Source organism: Lepidochelys olivacea (assembly GCF_965140295.1).
Source record: "Lepidochelys olivacea isolate rLepOli2 genome assembly, chromosome: 11".
NCBI classification, from domain to species: domain Eukaryota; kingdom Metazoa; phylum Chordata; order Testudines; family Cheloniidae; genus Lepidochelys; species Lepidochelys olivacea.
This window is the reverse complement of record NC_140421.1, coordinates 23,337,537-23,357,046: the sequence shown is the minus strand read 5'-3', so window position 1 is coordinate 23,357,046 and position 19,510 is coordinate 23,337,537. Positions and strand designations below refer to the sequence as shown.

Sequence of the window (19,510 nt, the reverse complement as noted above, 5' to 3'; positions counted from 1 at the left end):
TATTCACAATCATAAAGAATTTCTAATATATCCTTTAGAAACAAATATGCCATGCTACATAGCCTTGAAATTATTACAATCCATGATGAATGACAGAAGAGCGAACATGTACCAAAATTTGGGATGGGGGAAAATGAAATATATTAATAATACCATGTACTTATATGAGAGCATGCATAGCATTTTACATGTTCAAAGTTAAGTGCAAACATGAAATAACATAAGAAAAATCTTTCTACCCTTCATTTATAGGAGTCAAATCCAACCTGTGGCTCTGAATAGTTCAAGAAAAACCACCATCTTTTCTATTGTGTCTCAAAATACTTGAAAATACAATAATAAAGTAAAACTCTTTCCTATTACTACCCTAAGTTAAAAATAACAATAGAAACTTTTTAAAAGCATTGGACACTAAGCTAGAACTAATAGGCCAACAACTGTTGGGAACTGTGGGCAATTTCCTATTATGACAAAATATCTTTACGATTGTGAAAGCTCTTGGGTCCACTCCTACAAAGTGCAGAGTGCCCACACCCTTCATTGGGTAAAATCCTGGCCCTATCAGAATCAGTGGGAGTTTTGCCATTGATGTCTATAAAGCCAAGACTCCAGTGGCACTGCAAGGTACTCAGAACCTCACAGGATAAGGCTCAACTATACTCTTAGGGGCTGAGGGCAGATATAGAGGAGCTCAGTCCTGAAGGCTAATAAGCTATGCTAAAAAAAAGTGTGGAAATCCAAAATGCTAGAGTTCAGTGCTCAGCACAGCCGGCCCTAGACCAAAAGGTCCCCCAGGTGAGAAGTGTCTTCAGCACCCGTCCATTTGTTAAACCTTTGAATGCCTTATTTTTATTGCATTTGTAGCCCATTTAATGACTTTGATGCACGATTTGCATGCATGATTATCCCTGTCGTATAAGACTGACTGGCTACTCTCCCCACCATCACCTTTATATACCCGCGCGGGCATGGCTGACAACTTTCTAGGAGGTTTGAGGAAAATATAGTTCTCAGAAAGTCTGGAAGGTTCTACGAGATTCTACAAAGGTCCAGACAATTCTAGGAGGTTAGTGAAAAATGAATCCACATATGGAATACCTGAAGCCTTTTACTTCTAACACTCTATTTTCTGTTTTGTTGCTAACAAAAACAGCACCCCTAACCCAGCACCCCTCTAAGCCCAGCACCCTAGGCCGTTGCCTGGGTCACCTGCCCCCAAATATGGCCCTGATGCTCAGGATCTGAGCAGAGAGGATTCTGCACAGTGTGGAGAAACATATACAATGCTCAGCAACGTGAGGAAAATTCTATGCCAGCACTATACCGAGCACTGGAGAGCAGGGGAAAAGTAGGCATGATGAGTCCAAAATAAGATTTAGCCTGGTTATAGCTGCTTAAGTGCAATCCAGCAGCCTCAAAATGCATGTGTGCAGGCCATTTTTATGATTTTCAGTAGGAGTTACTGCGAACCAGGAGATACAGAAATAATAACACAGAAATAATAAAATAATAACAATAACACAGAAATGTGTCTGAGTATTCTTTGACAATAATATCTCAGACACCTGCTCATTGGCCCAATGAAGATGTGGGGGCACAGTGTTCTTCATGAACTGTTAGTCAGCAGCATTCACTCCTCTCAATGTATTTTGCCATATTGGATTGTTAGCAGCAAAGGGAGTGCTCAGCAGTCGGAGCTGTTAACTCACAACCCTCTCCTACAACTCTGTAGGACGGAACCACTTTTTGCAAGGTCAAGAAGAAGGATTCCAAGTCTACTTGTTGTTTAGCTCCCCAAACTAGAGTTCCAGGAAGCCCTCTCTTCAGCACAAGTCTGCAGAGTGTGAACATCATCTGATATACCTTTATATAATGGTGATGCTGTATGTTTAACCCTTGCCAAGAACAGTAAAGTGTTCAACACTGTGAGTGGCTTTGTTCAACACTGTGAGTGGCTTTGGGATGTATTTGTTCACTAGCTGCCTATACTGGCTTCCACACCTGTAATATCTATTGGTGGATGCGGGTTTCGTTTGGGTAATATTTGTGAAAAAACAATACAATTCTAAAATAAAATTTAATTTGAATATTGACTGTATTTCTGGTTCTCATTTGCTCATTTTACTGTTCATCATCCCTCATTTTGTAAGGTGAAATTTTGATCCCATTGAAGTCAATAGCAAACCCCCCATTGACATCAATGGAACGAGAATTTATCCCCAGTTCTTATGTTTCTGTTTTTCTTCTTTTTCAGCACCTGTATTTTATGTATTCTTCGAATCTTTCTTTGTTTCATGATTTTTTTATTCTTGCACTACTTATTCCAGCTTTTGTTTCACATTCAATATTCAGTTTACTTTCACTCTTCCTTTTTTATCCCTTTGCTTACTCTGTTTCTTTGATTTCCATGTTTGCCTCATTCTTATAATTTTGTTTCATTTTTTCTGTCATTTTCTCTTTTATTCTCCTTCTCATCTCCCTTCTCCCTACTACTTTTCCCTTTTTTTCCTGTGCTTTATTTATCTTTCCTATTTCCTAACCCTACCTACTTCTTTGATTGTTTGTTGTATCTCTCCACCTTTCCTATCATTCCCCAAAATGTGACTCATCATTCTGTGCCGCTATTGTATAGCAGATCCTGAAATATTGTCATCTGAAGCAGTTATGTACTAAACAAAATATTACCAGGGTGAAGGAATCACTTACCCTGATTGACAACAAATCGTAACTTCTGTATTGTTGCCAGATTGCCGCTAACTCTGTAGATTCCATCGACATCCAAACCTAAAAAAGGAAAACATATTTCATATTGGCTCATGTGCGTACTTTATTGAAGATGACAGTCAAGAAAACATAAATGTCCTAACAAATATGGGGAAGAATAGTATGGTGAACTACTAGATAATAAATCACCTGAGAAAGACCAGAATTATATGATGCCTTCTGCCTGATTAAAACAATACAGAAAAACAAAATTGTAGGTTAACTCAATTGAACTCAAAATACTTTATTGTAATGTTGTAGTAATTCTCTCACAGGCGTACAGTAAAGGTAGAGATATTTCAATTAGCTTGGAAAAGAGTAGTGTAAGTATTAACTTGTGTGTTCACGTACAAATACCCTCCACAAGATGTAAAATCAAATTTGCGTAAGTGTATATTAACTACTTATACTAGCTGGGCTAACAGAACTTTGCAGGTAGAGACACAGACTTTTTGAGCTAAAGGTTGTGAATTGCATTTCTGGTATTGCATATATTCAGTGAGATGATTGCCATGTAACCATGACATGTAAGACTATGTATGGTTTCAGAGTAGCAGCCATGTTAGTCTGTATCCGCAAAAAGAACAGGAGTACTTGTGGCACCCTAGAGACTAACAAATTTATTAGAGCATAAGCTTTCGTGGGCTACAGCCCACTTCATGGGATGCATAGAATGGAACATATAGTAAGAAGATATATACATATACATACAGAGAAGGTGGAAGTTGCCATACAAACTGTAAGAGGCTAATTAATTAAGATGAGCTATTATCAGCAGGAGAAAAAAACTTTTGTAGTGATAATCAAGATGGCCCATTTAGACAGTTGACAAGAAGGTGTGAGGATACTTAACATGGGGAAATAGATTCAATAAGTGTAATGACCCAGCCACTCCCAGTCTCTATTCAAACCCAAGTTAATGGCATCTAGTTTGCATATTAATTCAAGCTCAGCAGTTTCTCGTTGGAGTCTGTTTTTGAAGCTGTGGGGCCATGCGGGTAGCCATAGCAATGCCGCTGACTTGAAGGTATATATTGACCCCAAATGTGAAATAGTTGTGGGTGAGGACTAAGTCACAAAGGTCAGCCACCAGGTTTGCCATGACATTATCGGGGATATTGTTCCTGATAGCTTGTAGTCCATCTTTGTGTGGAATGTTGGTGTAGAGGGCTTCTACATCCATAGTGCCCATGATGGTGTTTTCTGGAAGATCGCTGATAGATTGTATTTTCCTCAGGAAGTCAGTGGTGTCTTGAAGATAGCTGGGAGTGCTGGTAGCATAGGGCCTGAGGAGAGAGTCCACATAGCCAGACAATTCTGCTGTTAGGGTTCCAATGCCTGAGATGATGGGGCAGCCAGGATTTCCAGGTTTATGGCTCTTGAGTAGCAAATAGAATACCCCTGGTCAGGGTTCTAGGCATGTGTCCGCACAGATCTGTTCCTGTGCATTTTCAGGGAGTTTCTTGAGCAGATGATGTAGTTTCTTTTGGTAATCCTCAGTGGGATCAGAGGATAATGGCTGTAGAATGTGGAGTTAGAGAGCTGCCTAGCAGCCTCTTGTTCATATTCCAACTTATTCATGATGACAACAGCACCTCCATTTTTAGCCTTTTTGATTATGATGTCAGAGTTGTTCCTGAAGCTGTTGATGGCATTGTGTTCAGCACAGCTGAGGTTATGGTGACATCATCATAGGACCTAATCACATTAGCCATGCCACCAGGGGCTCATTCACCTGCACATCTACCAGTGTGATATATGCCATCATGTGCCAGCAATGCCCCTCTGCCATGTACATTGGCCAAACCGGACAGTCTCTGTGCAAAAGAATAAATGGACACAATCTGACATCAGGAATCATAACATTCAAAAACCGGTAGGAGAACACTTCAGCCTCTCTGGCCACTCAGTAAAAGACTTAAGGGTGGTAATTTTGCAACGGAAAAGCTTCAGAAACAGACTCCAACGAGAAACTGCTGAGCTTGAATTAATCAGAGATATGTGTATGTTATTTACAAAGCATTTTACTATGGCACTGTTTTGTACCAAGTTGATTGAGTTTGATGATTTAATGCCCTGGAGGTTTTATTGCAAATAATGAAGAGTGTTTTCAAGGACACCTTGGGAGTCCCATTTTCCCCTTAAATCTGATCAGGTATCATCTGTTGGAGGAAACTATCTCCTACAGTAGGGTCTGCTGATATACCCTTTTAAAATTGAAAACTTTAAACTTTAAAACTTAAAACTGCCAATCTCATAAGAACAGAGGAAGAAATCTGCATGCTCCAAAATTTAAAACACTAAACCGTATAGTGCCACTTGAAATGTATAAGGCGCAGATCAGCATGATGCAGAGAGTGGTTTACTGGAGATCCACTGCTCCATAATGGAGTTGTAGAAGCTATTAGTCACTTGGAACCCAAGTCTTAGCCACATTGTTTTATAAGAAGGCTGACTTTTTCTACAGAAAAAAACTAAATTAATTAGCATGTGCTACAGCCCAAGACAGGCTCAGCATTCCTCCTATGTAGTAAACTAAATTCTGCTTTTAATGTTACCTATTGAAAGTAAAAAAAGAAAAAACAGCTCATATTACAACACAAAGCAGTTCTATAACTTATATACTACACTGCAGGACCAAGCAAAATTCAGATGTGATTTGAAATTTTAAAATAACATGTCAACAAGATGCAGGGGAGGGATTACGGGGAATCCTACTGCTGGCAAATGGGAGAACGGGTACATTCCAGATGATGTGAGTGTATTTTAGGACTGGGCCCTGGAAATTGAGATTTTGTGGAGAAATGTCCCCACAGAAGTCACTAGCAAAACTCCCATTGGCTTCAAAGGGGGCAGAATTTCACCCTTGAGATTGCAAATGGATAACAGGTCATTGGACCTCAGTCCCATTCAAAAAGACTTGTCTATTCAGGTAAGAAATGGGTAAGGGAGAATGGTGGAAAGGAAGAAGTGCTCGGCTGATGCCTTCTGTGTGTTGAGGAAATTGGGTAATAGTGTTGGTAAGAATCTTTAACTGATTTTTCTCAAACTTCCAAAAGATTTGACTATAGTTTGTTTAGAAAGGCAGAAAAAGTTTTCAGGGGTTGGCAGCAGTACTCATCCCATCATTTAATATTTGACATCATAAACATTGGCACAGCAACAAACTGCATATAAATATTATATATATATATATTATATATATATAGTAATAAATATTACTAACCATGTATTACTATAATATTAATAATAACCATACAATCATACTAACTCCAAAGGTGAAATAACATTACCTTTAACATCCTTCATATTTTTCAACCCTTGCCACATGTAAACTCACACATATTGCAGACATTCTGAACCCGTCTCTGTCTCCAAAGTATACATTGATACACAAATTCAATGTATTTTTAGCAGCTTGAGAACTGAAGTATAACAGGCATATCGTGACAGAGATTTCCTAAGCAAAACAAGATCTGTCTGAAGCTGTTCTAGTTATATTAGTCTCATACAATTTAATTTTTATTATTTCTGAAAGGTGCTTTGCGATGCTTTATATCCAGGTTACCATACTGATTTAATAATTGAAGGTTACTCTCATGCTTCCTATTCACTAAGGGGCACAACCTTTGGTAACTTAACTGAGTTGAGTTGCTTACAGATTTGTTTGTTTGTTTGTTTTAAATATTGCTGCAGACACATCTTGCTTCAGTTTATCTTGAACAATTTATTTGAAAAAGAAATAATATTCCATAATATATATCAGTTATACATGTCTTTTATCAGTCCATTTCATTGTCTACCCTTCACCAGTGGGAGCTCTGCAATCTAATACTGAAAATGATGGTTCATGTCAGGAAGATCTCCTTTGGTTATAGAGGGCTAAAGAGAAAGTTTATCTACGAGAAATAAAAAAGGATTCGGTAATCAAGAACACTTGGAAACTATCCATGTACAGGATACATAACATACGAACAAATGGAAGTTACTAAAATGCTTAAGTAATGCAACTCTATCTTAAAACTCAACAATCCCACTCTCTTCTTGGAAGTGGGGGAGTAAGACAAACAGAGTAGTTGCCAGTTTAAGAATGTGGATCTCTTGTGGTCATAGATTGAGAATTGCATCCCACTAAACTGCATAGTGAGTTGATCTAAACCAGAATGTAAAGGAAAAAAACAAAGAAATGTTAACTTCCATTTGAATCTAGCATGACTCAGTTCTCAAGCCTTCTGGACATGGAATAAGAGCATGTGAAAGCCACATATAGAGCTCTGTATGTGATAATAATCTCTCACATTAGTAGCACCGATTTGGAAGAGCTTAGCCCCCTTGGTATCATGCTATTTAAATGATCTGAATCAAGGGAAAATGACAACCTCTGTAGTAAACTGGAGGACATTACATCTTGCAAAATGATCTGGAACATATAAGTAAATTATTATTGTTATAAATTTACTTGGGTCCAGAAAGGAGGTCTGATTAGCATTTCATTTGGACACACAATATGGCAGACAGAGAAAAAACTGAGAATATTACACCAATTATAGTGTTCACATGTCATTAACTTTCTGCTCCAAGAACTCTGAAAGTTAAGCTAAACCAAACCAATGTAAATTGGTGGATTTGGACATCCTTTTCATTACCACATTATCCTAGCTGGAAACTACTTATTTTGGAAATCCAATTAGGCCAAGTGATTTTTTTTTAAAAGAGAAGGTTCTTATGTTCTGATTGTGTGAAGAAGTTTTCAAGGAAAATCACTTTTAAGGGCACCTTTATCAAGAATAAAAACATCACTGCTCTGCTGTCAGTGTTTCTTCACGGCAGGCTATAAATACAAGATGAAACAAAAGTATTTTCAAAATGTCCTATCTGGTGCTGGCATTAAAGTATAGTGGTAAAGAACAATTCAGAAAAAAAATATTCATTGTATTAAAGTCAGATTATTTGTTCATCATGTGCTGACCTTCTTGTGTTTCAAAATGGTTTTTATCATTGAGAAAAATAACTGGTCTTTTCCCCAGAGGGTAACAAGTATTTTTTAAAGAAGCTTAGAATAGGATGGGCACACAATTAGGTATTATCAGACCAAATGGTGGTCAAAACTCAGTGGAAACAATGCAGCTGTCCCAAGCTATTCCCACCATAAATCTTATAAGCTTTCCAGAAAAAAAAAAATTGGATAAGGATTGACTCCAGAATTTAGCTACCAGAATATAGACAGAGTATAACAATGCTCTTGTTAAAAGCAGTCATATGTTTTAGATTAGGATACACTGGTATTAGTAATGGGCAAATCTAAAAGGGAACAGAATACAGGTTTGGGTCAGATACATAAACATCAAAGTTATATGAACTACTTTGTGTAAGTGGGTTGAAGATCTCAAAAGAACATTTCTGGTGCTCTTTATTTCTAGCTGAGCTGGGAATATTGCAAAAATGGCCTTTCTTGCATTATTGTTGCACTTCCAAGTGCAGTCCCAGCTGGAACTTGGAAGTATAGAGGAGCATTAGCAATAACAAAATACTACAGAGGATATAAATATAATCCCAATATTTCAGAACTTCTAAATTACTCAGTTTGGATTCTGTAATAGAAATAGGCAAATGTCTGAAGAAGTTCTTATGTTTTCTGAGCTAGTTTACCCCCTCCCCAATACAGGAGTTGTCATATCTATCCACTGGCTAAAATCCTGCTCTGTCTCATACCAGTGAAACCCCTTATTGTGCTTAAGTTTTAAGATCATAGCACAAAGTATGGGTGCCAACTCATTATCTTAGTATCCATTAGATCTTATCTGTTATCTTAAAACTTAATATTTTGTGAGTTTCATTCAATTGTTTTTTAAAAAACTTCAATAGTTATTTTTATACACTTTTTCTAGATCTTAAAATCCATTATATTTTATTACTGAGTGTTTGATAATTTCCTATACATGAGCACTCAAAACTTTTAACAATAACTATTTACTGAAATTGATCTGGTATTGAGACCTGTTTGTAGTTATATGAAAAGAAGCATCGTACTGGGTATAACAAAGTAAAATGTAAACTTGACGAAAGGCATCCCTTGGGCAGTATTTTCATTTAAAATCAGCTATGTTCAGGGTAAAAATCTTGTATTTCCAATGAACCTGGTATGCTTCCCGATAAACAGAAAGAAAATATGTTTTAAAACTAAAAAAAATTATTATGTAATCAAGCATTTGTCGTGTTTGTGATGTACTGCACAGGACTCCTATAACTGTGAGCCACTGTGTTACCTTCTTTGCCTCAGAAAAGGAAAGTTTTGTTATTGCTAAGCTGTGTGTCAGTTCCCTGACATACCAGCCTGTTTGCCTTGCCAGCAAACACTTCAAGACTCTACCAATCTAAACCTTGTCTTGTAGGTAACAATCAATGAACTCCAGTTCCCAGTGTCCAGCCCCTCTCACTGGAAACTCACAGAAATTATTAAGTTTGCTCTCTCTCTTTGAAGGCAGCACACATCAGCCTGTTAGGTTAGCTAAAGACTCACATGTTACTTTAATACACAGCATAGAGATGATTTTGTAATAAATCAAGAATAAGTTTATTAACAAAGAACAGACATTAAGTGACACTAAGAAAGAATAAAAGAGACTGGCTTGGTTACAAATAAAAATAAATAAAACAAGCTTTTTAGTGACTAAAAATGGAGGTTACTTACCTCTAACTAGAAGTTATTCAAGATGGGTGGTTCCTACATGTATTCCATATGTTGGTATACATGCACACCTGAGTCCAGAGATTCTTAACAAGTGTCCATTGGGCTGCACAACTGGGCATAAGATGTAGTGCTGGCCAACATCTCTCCAGTTCCTCTTCTTAGCACAAATCCAATAGGATTTGAAGCAGAGGGGACAGAAGGTGGGTAGTGGAATACAGCTAGGGGCCACACATCTCAAAGAACTTCCATTTATTCTTTGAATGCTGGTGTCTAAGTGTATTTCACATGTGGGTGACTGACAAGGAGTATTCAGATTGGAGTGGGTGCGGGGATGCTGGCAGTAAAGATGCTTGAAGAACTGCAGTCCCCACAGCTATATCTGTAGCAGAGGCCTGAATTAGCACATAATGTTTTGTGAGTGTGTGAATGAAACTCCAGGTAGCTGCTCTGCATACATCCAGTATTGGTACCTCCTGTAGAGATGCTGCAGAAGCAGCTTGTGCTCTCTTGCAGTGTGCCCTTACCCCATCTTGGGGAGGAATATAGCATGTTATGATGCAACCAAAAATCCATTTTGAGTTTCTCTGAGAAGATATTGCTTTGCCTTATGACCTTTCTGCTACAGCAAGAAACATTCCTGGTGATTTTCTGATTGGTTTGGTTCTTTCCAAATAGAATGCCAAGACATGTCTGTCATCCAAGGAATTAAGTCTTTAATCATCAATGGAAACATGCAGTTTGGGGGAAAAAAACAGGTAAGTGGATAGATTGGTTGACATGGAATTCAGAAATTACCTTAAGGAGGAATTTAGGATGAAAGGGAAGGGAAACCTTCCCATCTCGCTTACCCTTCTGGTCAAAGTAATAGCAACTAAAAATACAACATTCATGGAAAGCTGTGTCATACAGCATCTGGCCAAAGGTTCATATTATGACTATTGACACAATGAGATTGAGGTCCCATTGAGGTGTAGGGTTGACCACTAGTGAAAAGGTCTTGACTAGGCCTTTCTGGAATCTAATCTGTTGTTGGGCGATTAAAAATTCCACTGGAGGAAGAAAGCACTGATTGCTGTGAGATGACTTTCAGTAAACTAAGGGAAAGATCCAAATTCTTCGGTGACAGAAGATAATCTAAAATGACTGAGACATCTGCAGAGCCTGAGGAAGACTGATTGTGCTGTGCCCAGGTAGAGAAACATCTCCATTTAACTAGATAGACGTTCCTAGTTGAATCTTTCCTAATCTGAGTAAGAATGGCTTGGACAGCTTCCAAACATGAGTATTCTAGTTCTGATGCCTATCCAAAAAACAGACTGTGAGGTGAAGTGGGCCTGGATTGGAGTGTCTGATTTTGCTGTCTTGCTGAGTTAGAAGATCCAGGAAGGGACAGATCCTGATTGGAGGATGGGTTCTCAGAAGTTCTGGGAACCAAAACTGTCTGCCCCAGTTGCATGCTATAAGAATGACTCTGGTCCTGTCATGATGGATGGGGAGATGGATGGAAAGGAAAGTCATATCTGAGTTGGTGGGGTCATGATAACAGGAGACTATTACCCTGGGAGTTGTGGCCCATCACTGCTCTGGAGCAGTTCAGGGGAAGTTTCCTGTTCATTTGGGACTTGAAGAGATCCCACTGGTGTGTTCCCCATGAAGTGAATATTTCGCTCAGGACCAAGTAGTGTATTTCCCATCGATGCTCTGCAGAGAAGTGCCTGCTTTGGTTATCCACTAGAGAATTCTGAACACCTGGTACATATGTGGCTTTGATAGTGATGTGGTTTCTGATGCATCAGTTCCAAAGCCTGACTGCTTCCAGGCAGAGGGGAAAGGATCTCGTTCTACACTGTTTATCTAAAAGACAGTGGTAATATTATCTGACATTATTTGGATAAGTTGTATGAGTAGGAGCAATGCCCTGCAGGCCAGGTGGACCACTCTCACTTCCAGTAGGTTGACTTGCAGCCTTGCCTTCCATGTGATCCAAAAACCATATACGGTGTGGTCATTTAGGTGGGCACCCCATCCCAGAAGGAATGTGTCTGTTACGGTGACACTGGGGGGTTGGAGTGTTGAAGCGTACTCCCAATCCCACTCGTTATGGGTTCAACCACCATGTGAGAGAGGCAAAGACCTTGGTGGGTACAGTCACTTTGCTGTTCACGTGGCTCCTGTCTGGGGTATAGAGAGACCAGAGCCAGGCCTGTCGGCAGGGTAAATGAAGTCTGGCGAATGATGTCACATAAGTACACGAGATCATGTGGCCTGGTAGAGAAAGGTGTACTTTGACTATAGTTTTTGGTTTGAGTACCCTGTGTCCTCAGATTTCTCATTGACTGATATCTTTCTGTGGCAAGGAAAGCTCCTGCTGACATTGAGTCCAGTATTGCTTTGATAAAGTTTATCATCCTTGTGGGGCTCAAAAAGGATTTTTCTTTGTTCACAGATACCCTGCACTGCTAAAAGATGGAGCAGGAACAAAGTTGCTGACCTTTGTTGGTTGGTTGGAATGACCAGTTAGGAGCTAGTCATCCAAGTATGAGAAGACTGTGTAGCCATGACATCTCATTAAGGCTACCACCACATAGAAAACCTTTGTGAATACCCTGGGTGTTATTGCCAGTCCAAAGGGAAGGACTCTGAACTGGTCATGTTCCTGACCTACCAGTATCTGAGGAAACTTTCTGTGGGGAAGAGGAATATCTACATGAAAATAGGCATCCTTCATGTTGAGAGCCATGAACCACATTTCCTTCTGTAAGAAGGGGAATATTGATTCTAGTGTAACCATCCTAAATTTTGACTTTTGAATAAAGATGTTCAGTTGTTGAATTTCAAACTCTATATTTTCCTGAGCTTCCCTACTTCATAGCAGCCTTCTGATTCTCTGTATAGGACCAAACTGACCAGGGACTCTTTATGCCAGGGGACTTTCTTGAGGAGTGGAGTGGTCATACTGCTTTACAGTCACTTTGTGCCAGCATAGGGTTATCTTATAGGCCCAGTCCTATAGCTGACACAGATCATGCAAACTCCAGGAAAATTTCACATTAAGAAATACAAAACAAAACAAACAAACAAACAAAAAAAACCCAAACAACCCAACAACAACAACTGGCCATCTAGGCATCCCAAAGGTAGATCTTGGTGTGAGGGTTTGGTGAAACACTTCTGGAAATGAGACAAGCCTTTGTCACTCTGCTTGAAAGACATATAAGTGAAGAAGATGATTGTGTATTTTATCAATGTTGTCTGACATGATCAGAGAGATATAGTAGCATTTCAACATGAAGAGAGAGTCAGATTTTCCTTGCAGTGATAAATAAAAGATGGAACAAAAGGAGATGGAAATCTGATGAAGAACTCTCTGTATTTCAGACAGTGGAGAAATTGTTCCAAAACTTATCCACAACAGAAAACTCAGGTGTCTGGATCTGGATTTTAACAGTTTTTAGCTTGTGCCTCCTCTCTTCCCACCATGCACACACTAGCGCATATACTTTTGAAATATTTAGTAAACTTTGAACTTTTGAAAGCTTTCACTTTCTGGTTCTAGATAATTCTCCCTTCTCTTCCTCTCTTTATAGACTCCTTGCCCACTACCAAGGGTACCATCGAAATGTCTTGCTTCATGTTTAAAAATCAAGGTAGGAAACCCAATAATTGAACATCCTCGAATGGGAATGATTGCAATACCTGAATTAAGTAATGAAGAGTGTGTATGCAATCTATACCATTTCAATAATGTTGTCAATATTCTTTTCCTTTGAACTGATATTATTTTTGTGTTTCAGTCCATAAACGTGTCATGTAATTTACTTTGTTCCTTTTCGTATCACTTGGTGGCAGATTGTTTACTTAGACATATTTGTACAATGGAATAAGGTCAATAACAGTATAAAATATGAGTACTCATCTCATCATCATACAGCGTTACAGTTAAATACCTAAATCAAGTTTGCTTAATCTTCCCCTCAATTGTATAGCACTGTTTTTAATGTCCACGAAGTTTGTAGTTTTAGTACAGGAACAGCAAAACTTATTTAGAAGGTTCACTGTGACAAACAAGAAAACTAAACTTTGAAGATATTTGTTTAGAATGTGTCATCAAAGTTACATCAAGCATGCAGTATGTTGACTGTAAAAATGCAGTTGCTACTAATACATATTCTTGCCATCTTTTTATCCTCATTTTTTGTAGCTAAACAAAGTGACCTCATTGTTTTCCTCTGCATTTTCTCTTAAACATTGGCTGGGAAGATTGAGATTAAGGAATGTGGGAAAATAGATTCCCAAGCCACGTCCATCCCCTTTAATTCTGAGCTGTAATTTTTGGCTTGGCTTGAATCACAGTCATCACATTTCATTCTGAATCTCTCTGTAAAGTGATCTTTCTTAAACATTTCTTTCACTCATCATGGGATCAGAAACAAAGCCATTCTAGTCTTTCAGTGAAACACTTATAAACATCTTTTTACAGAGGAATCACAGGAGCTGAATTTCCTTTAAAAATATCTGAAAGAAAGGAGGTTTTCATTGCCTGATTGTCCTCTTTGTGAATCTTGTCATCTGTATGCCATGAGCTACAGCTATTTTAATCTGTTTTTGTTTGCAATCCATTTGGTGTCCGCCCAAGAAAATGCAGGTGATTCTAATTAACTTACTGCTGAAGATGTGGAAAAATCTCAATTGTGTTACAGAAAATTATACACTTAAAACCTTCCCTCTATTATTTATAATGTCTTATTAATGAAAATGATTACATGAATATATTTACCACCTGATTCATCTTTGTTCACTTTTTAAATCAACAAGGTTTATGACAAAGGGAAAAAAAAACTACCAAACACAGACCTCGTGTACACATGCCAGCTCTTTGATTTAACTGGAACGGCATTTTAAAAAATAACATTACTCTACTTTATGGAACACGATTTAATATCTGAAATAACTACAATCCAGTTTCCCCCCTTAAAGCCTTTTAAAATGATCTAAAGACCAAATTTTGTCCTTAAAATGTAACTGCTTAATTGGAAGATTTTGTCTGTCTCTGAATATTTCCTAGAGAACTTCCATTCTGCTCTCTTTTGCTGGATCTGGTTGTGGGCAGTGTTAATATTCTGAAGTTTAGGCTAGCCAGGCCCAATATGGCTAGTATTTAATCCATATGGCTAAGCATGGACAAAGTACTTTAGTTTATGGCATGTGCCTCATTCTAGCTATCCAATCCAAACCAAATGGGCTTCCAGGAGTTCAAGTATAGCTGACAGCACTGGAGCACCAGTTCCATCTCCTTCACAAAATAGATACATCTCCACTTCCTCCTCATAAGAAACAACAGCACCTAGTCAAATATGAACAAGACACAATCTACCGTTTTAGGATCCAGACAATTGTGTAGAATGAATGATAATTGCCATAGGAATAATCCAGTAGCCAAACCTTTCTCCCACCCACAAACAAAATTAAATCAACTCAACTAGCCAGTAATTCAAAGCCGCCCAATCTATCCCAATGCCCATCCCACTGATACACTCAGACCTTCCCAAGAGCCCTAGCAAGCGGATGGTCTGTGCAGCACGTCCTAAAAGTCAACAGATCCAGGCTATTCCACACCAAGAGAGGACATATGTTCCAAAGTTGAGGGAGCCCTGACAGTGAGTGCCCTGCTACCATTTCCCTCTCTTTTACATAGAGGGGTCTCCAGCCCCTCTGAGCTGAACTTGAACACTTCTGGTAATTGCTATTCTGGCAGTACAGCACTACGGGTATGAAAACTGATTTTTCAGGTAAGCAAGTCCCAGGCCATTTAGGGTTTTGTAGGTAAAAAAGATAAAATTTGTGTGAAAACCAATAGGCAGCCAATAGAGATCCCAGAGCATGGGCACCATGTATTTCCTGTCAGATACAATGATATTCATCGTTACTGCTTTCTACCAGCTACTGTTTCTGCTTGTGTGCCCCCATGTAGCACACACTGCAGTACTATTGATGTGATAATGGTGTGGATAATAATAGTGAAGTCCAGAAGAAAAGTCTATCAGAAAAAAGAAGGTTGCCACCACTGGCCAGGCGCAGATGGAAACAAGCAACTTGGCTATTTCTAAGAGATGATCACAAAAGAGTAGCTGGGGATCTAATGAAGGGGGATGGGGAGAGAGAAAGGGTATATCTATGACCAAGAAATATGTACAACATTTCCATTTCTTATATCCCAGCTGTGCCTGTTAACTTCTCAAAACATGTACGGTCGAGGAATAAAGCATACTTGACTGATATTTATTGCAATATGCTTTATACAAAATTTCTATCCGTATCTGTTCTGTCACACATTATGTTCTCAAAGAGTTAAGTAACATGAAAAATACAGGCTCAAGATTATATCTGTCATGGATGAAAATACTACATTTATGACTCAATGTAATCCATTCATTGGTTTATGGACCCAAGCCCTCCAGGGAGTGTCACAACTCCACATGATATCCTTGAGTGGTATATTTTGCCTTTGGAGCTCTGGTTTAGCTGAAAGAAGTTTAAAAACACATGTAGCCTGACAACTCCCTACTGGCTACACAACTGAGGAGGGTCAAGAGCATAAAATATTCCAGCAAAAGCCAGCTGTAACTTATGCTCACTAGACTGGCTCAGGATCAGTCTGTTTCAGACAGTAGCATACAAAGAATTTATGCACTTTGCTAAATCCTCCCACTTTCATTAAACCATGCCCCATTTGGGGATCCATCATCATAAACATTAGGCCTGCATTTTCTGAGCAACAGCAGAATACTAATGAATGCTGTACTTGGGGGGTCTAAACTCTTCACTCAGGGCTATACACTGCCCTGAGTAGTCTCATTAATTTCAATGGGGGCTGTGAGTGCAAACTGAAGGGCAGATATAGCTCTTTAGGCAATTCCTCTTATAGATAGTAGAAATAACCTAGTGCACAACAGAGACAAATCCTGATACTGTCTTTAACAACCAGAGTCAAGTTAACTCCTTACTGCTGTGTATGCTGTTTCCTCACCAGGCTGACCAATGCTGATAATTATTTGGCTCTGATTTGATGAAGGTGGAAGCACTCCGCAGTTGGGTGCCATGAATCTACTTGGGCAAGGGTTGGTGGGGAGCTTATAGTCCCTGGATTTTGGTACCCCATTCCCAATTCTTGGACCACAGAGGTTACTGCAGAAGGACTGTGACTGGGACTGTGTTATATCTAGGAAGGGATATAAGAGTCACTAGAAAGATCTCTGACTTCCCTATCCTGGGGCTGCTTGGTTATGGGTGAAAAATCCAGTTAGGCCCACTCCTCTTTTCTCCATCTGACACCGCCATTTTGGATATGTCCCTGAAGAATGCTGCTCCTTTAAGGAATTTTCAGATGCCCCAGAGTTATCTGGAAAGAAACCACCTTTGACTTCAGGGATAGGTACTGTGTACTGTACACCATGTGTACATCTCTGACATCATTTCCCAGTACTGTAGGCTGGGAGAGAGAATATAACTCTGCCACTGGGTAGGCAGGATGTGTTCAATGAGTAGAGAATCCTAAGGGGACACCTTATGGGATTCAAATTGCTTTTCACATCCAAGGAGCTGTGTTTGGCCCATACAGTGAGAAAAAAACAGACCATCATAGTTAATTCCAAATTTTATAGTTTGGGAGAAACTGGGCCCTTAAAATGGAGATTTAGGACCTGTTTTTTCAAAAGATGCTTACCTTCAATTCCCATATTTCACACAATATGAAATGAGGGCATAATTTTGCAGGCTTATAAATATGTATCTGATTTTAAGTACATTCAGGTAGTTAGATGTCTATATAGGAGTATTTATATTTGTTCACAATTGTGTTTGCAAAATGGGAGGGCTGTTTTAAAAGTCAGGCCCTTAAATCTAAGCACTGCTGTCAGATAAATGTGAGTGCAGCAGTGTGTACCTTGTAAAATAAATTACAATGCTTTGGTGTGTAAGACTTGGCCCTCATTTTACAAAATATGCAGACATATACTACTCCTAGGGGAATTCAGTGCCACTGCGCAATGCAGAATTTTGCAGAAATTAATGTTGTGCCTGTGAAATTTCCATTCTCCCAGAGAAATGGGTTGTGGAGCTACTGGTCGCTATAGGGGCTGCTGGACCCAGCAGAGCCCAGCTGTCACATAGAAGACAAGGCTGGGGGGAGGGGAAGAGGAGGGAGCTAGAGGGTTCCTGTCAGGTGCAGTTCCCAGCATGCCCTGAGGGAAGGAGAGGGTAGTGCACAGGAAACTCTGTGCAAGCCTGGGACCGAGCTTCAGGATGTTTCTCCCTCTGGATCCCTGGGCTCTGGGGAGGAAGGTGTGCAGGTAACTAGGCAAAGGGAGACCCTGTGGCTGGGCTCAGGGTGTGGGGGACAAGAGGGTTTGGGTGTATTTTGCTGGGGAGGCCCCCATGGCTGGGCTCTGGAGGGATGTGTTGTGGATATCTGATCCCCTGGCTGGGCCCTGTGGGGGAAGAAGGATGCAGAGAAACAGGACCTGGGTTGTCATAGGGGTTTCTTTAACTCTCTACTCCTGGGAGAATTGTTTTGTGTGTCTGTATTGTTACAGACATACTTACTAACAGGTATCTTTAAATAAATTACCAAAATAACTGAAACTGGTGTGATTATGTAGTATTATTTTGACAAATAAAATTTGCAGAATTTTAAAATATTGTGTTCAGAATTTTTAATTTTTTTGGTGCAGAATGCCCCAGGAGTAATATTCATCAACATATCTAGTTCTTAGAATTGTATGTCTGGCTATTATATAAATGAGACAAACGAGGGCACATATTCATATGATGTTATATTTATTTACTATACAGGACTGTATTTTTCTAGTATACACTGTATATATTTGTATGTAGTGGTGACAAAGACCATACTTTAACCCTTGTAAGTTATTCAGTCTCATCTTGAGCTTGAACATCCCAACTGATATCCAGATTCTATGTCTACTAGCAGTTTTTAACTTCGCTTTAATTGGCATGTTATCTTATTTTAATGTGTGCCCACATTATAAAATTCTGGCTGTATAAAAAAATAAATAGCTATAGTAAAATTCTTAAATAAAAATCTTCTCATGGACTATTTTCCATCCAATCCTAATCCCTCACGTTGCCTGGAGCAAGTATAACATTGGTTACATTAAAAAGTGATATTAGGATAGTAAGATAATATGAAAACATATACATTTTAATAAAATGGGGGAGTTGCTTTTGTATCTACCAAATATAGTTATTTCCTCTCCCTGTGCATAAGATTTGCAGCTATTAGCACTGCCTTTCTTCTCATTGCCAACTACCTCCACTGCACTAATCACTCCAAGTCACTTGGCAATTTGGTTCTGTCTTCCTGTGTTTGCCACTCCCATAATTTTGGCCAAAATTGTTTGTGGATGAATTTCCACCAAAGAAACACATGTTAAAAGACACTGAACAAAGTCACCAATGCCTATAAAAACTTTTAGAGAGTCTTGAATTCAGTTACAAATATCAGAAAGTGCTTCTTTTTGGAAATTGGCAGACAGCTTCACTGTTTTGACAGAAGCAACTCCGTGGACCATTGGAAATGTATTCCAGGCCACAGTTTGAGAAGCACTATTACACTGTATTACATTAAAATAACACATATTTTAGATTAGGAATTGATCTGGTACTATATGTCAAAACAGGGTGTTTTTTAAGTATTACAACAGTTTTAAACAGAACAAATCACCTTCTACACATACCATATTCAGATACAAAAATATTTTAGTTGAAACACAAATAATGTAACTGCAACACAACGGAGACATGAAGCAAACAGTCACTTTTGAAAAGAAATAATCTACCTGCCTCCTTTATATACAGCAATGTGAACTGAGTATTTGTTATCTGATTTGGAGGTAAAATAAATGCAGCAAATATTGTACAACAATGTCAAATTATAGTAAGAGTTAGATTTTAAGCAGTGCAGTTACAGGTATAATTTTTAATTGCATCATCATCTTTGCTTATGCAAATATTGAAGACCCAATTCAGGTTTAATTC

General features: G+C 38.8%; 1 protein-coding gene across 1 annotated transcript in view; it reads right to left on the bottom strand.

Moving 5' to 3' along the window:
- Positions 1-19,510, bottom strand: part of ARHGAP15 (Rho GTPase activating protein 15) — a 467,991-nt gene that overhangs the window by 136,990 nt on the left and 311,491 nt on the right. Inside the window, exon 11 of the mRNA XM_084643055.1 lies at positions 2,707-2,784. Within this exon, the coding sequence (XP_084499181.1) occupies positions 2,707-2,784 (78 nt within the window). The remainder of the gene's footprint in view (positions 1-2,706; positions 2,785-19,510) is intronic.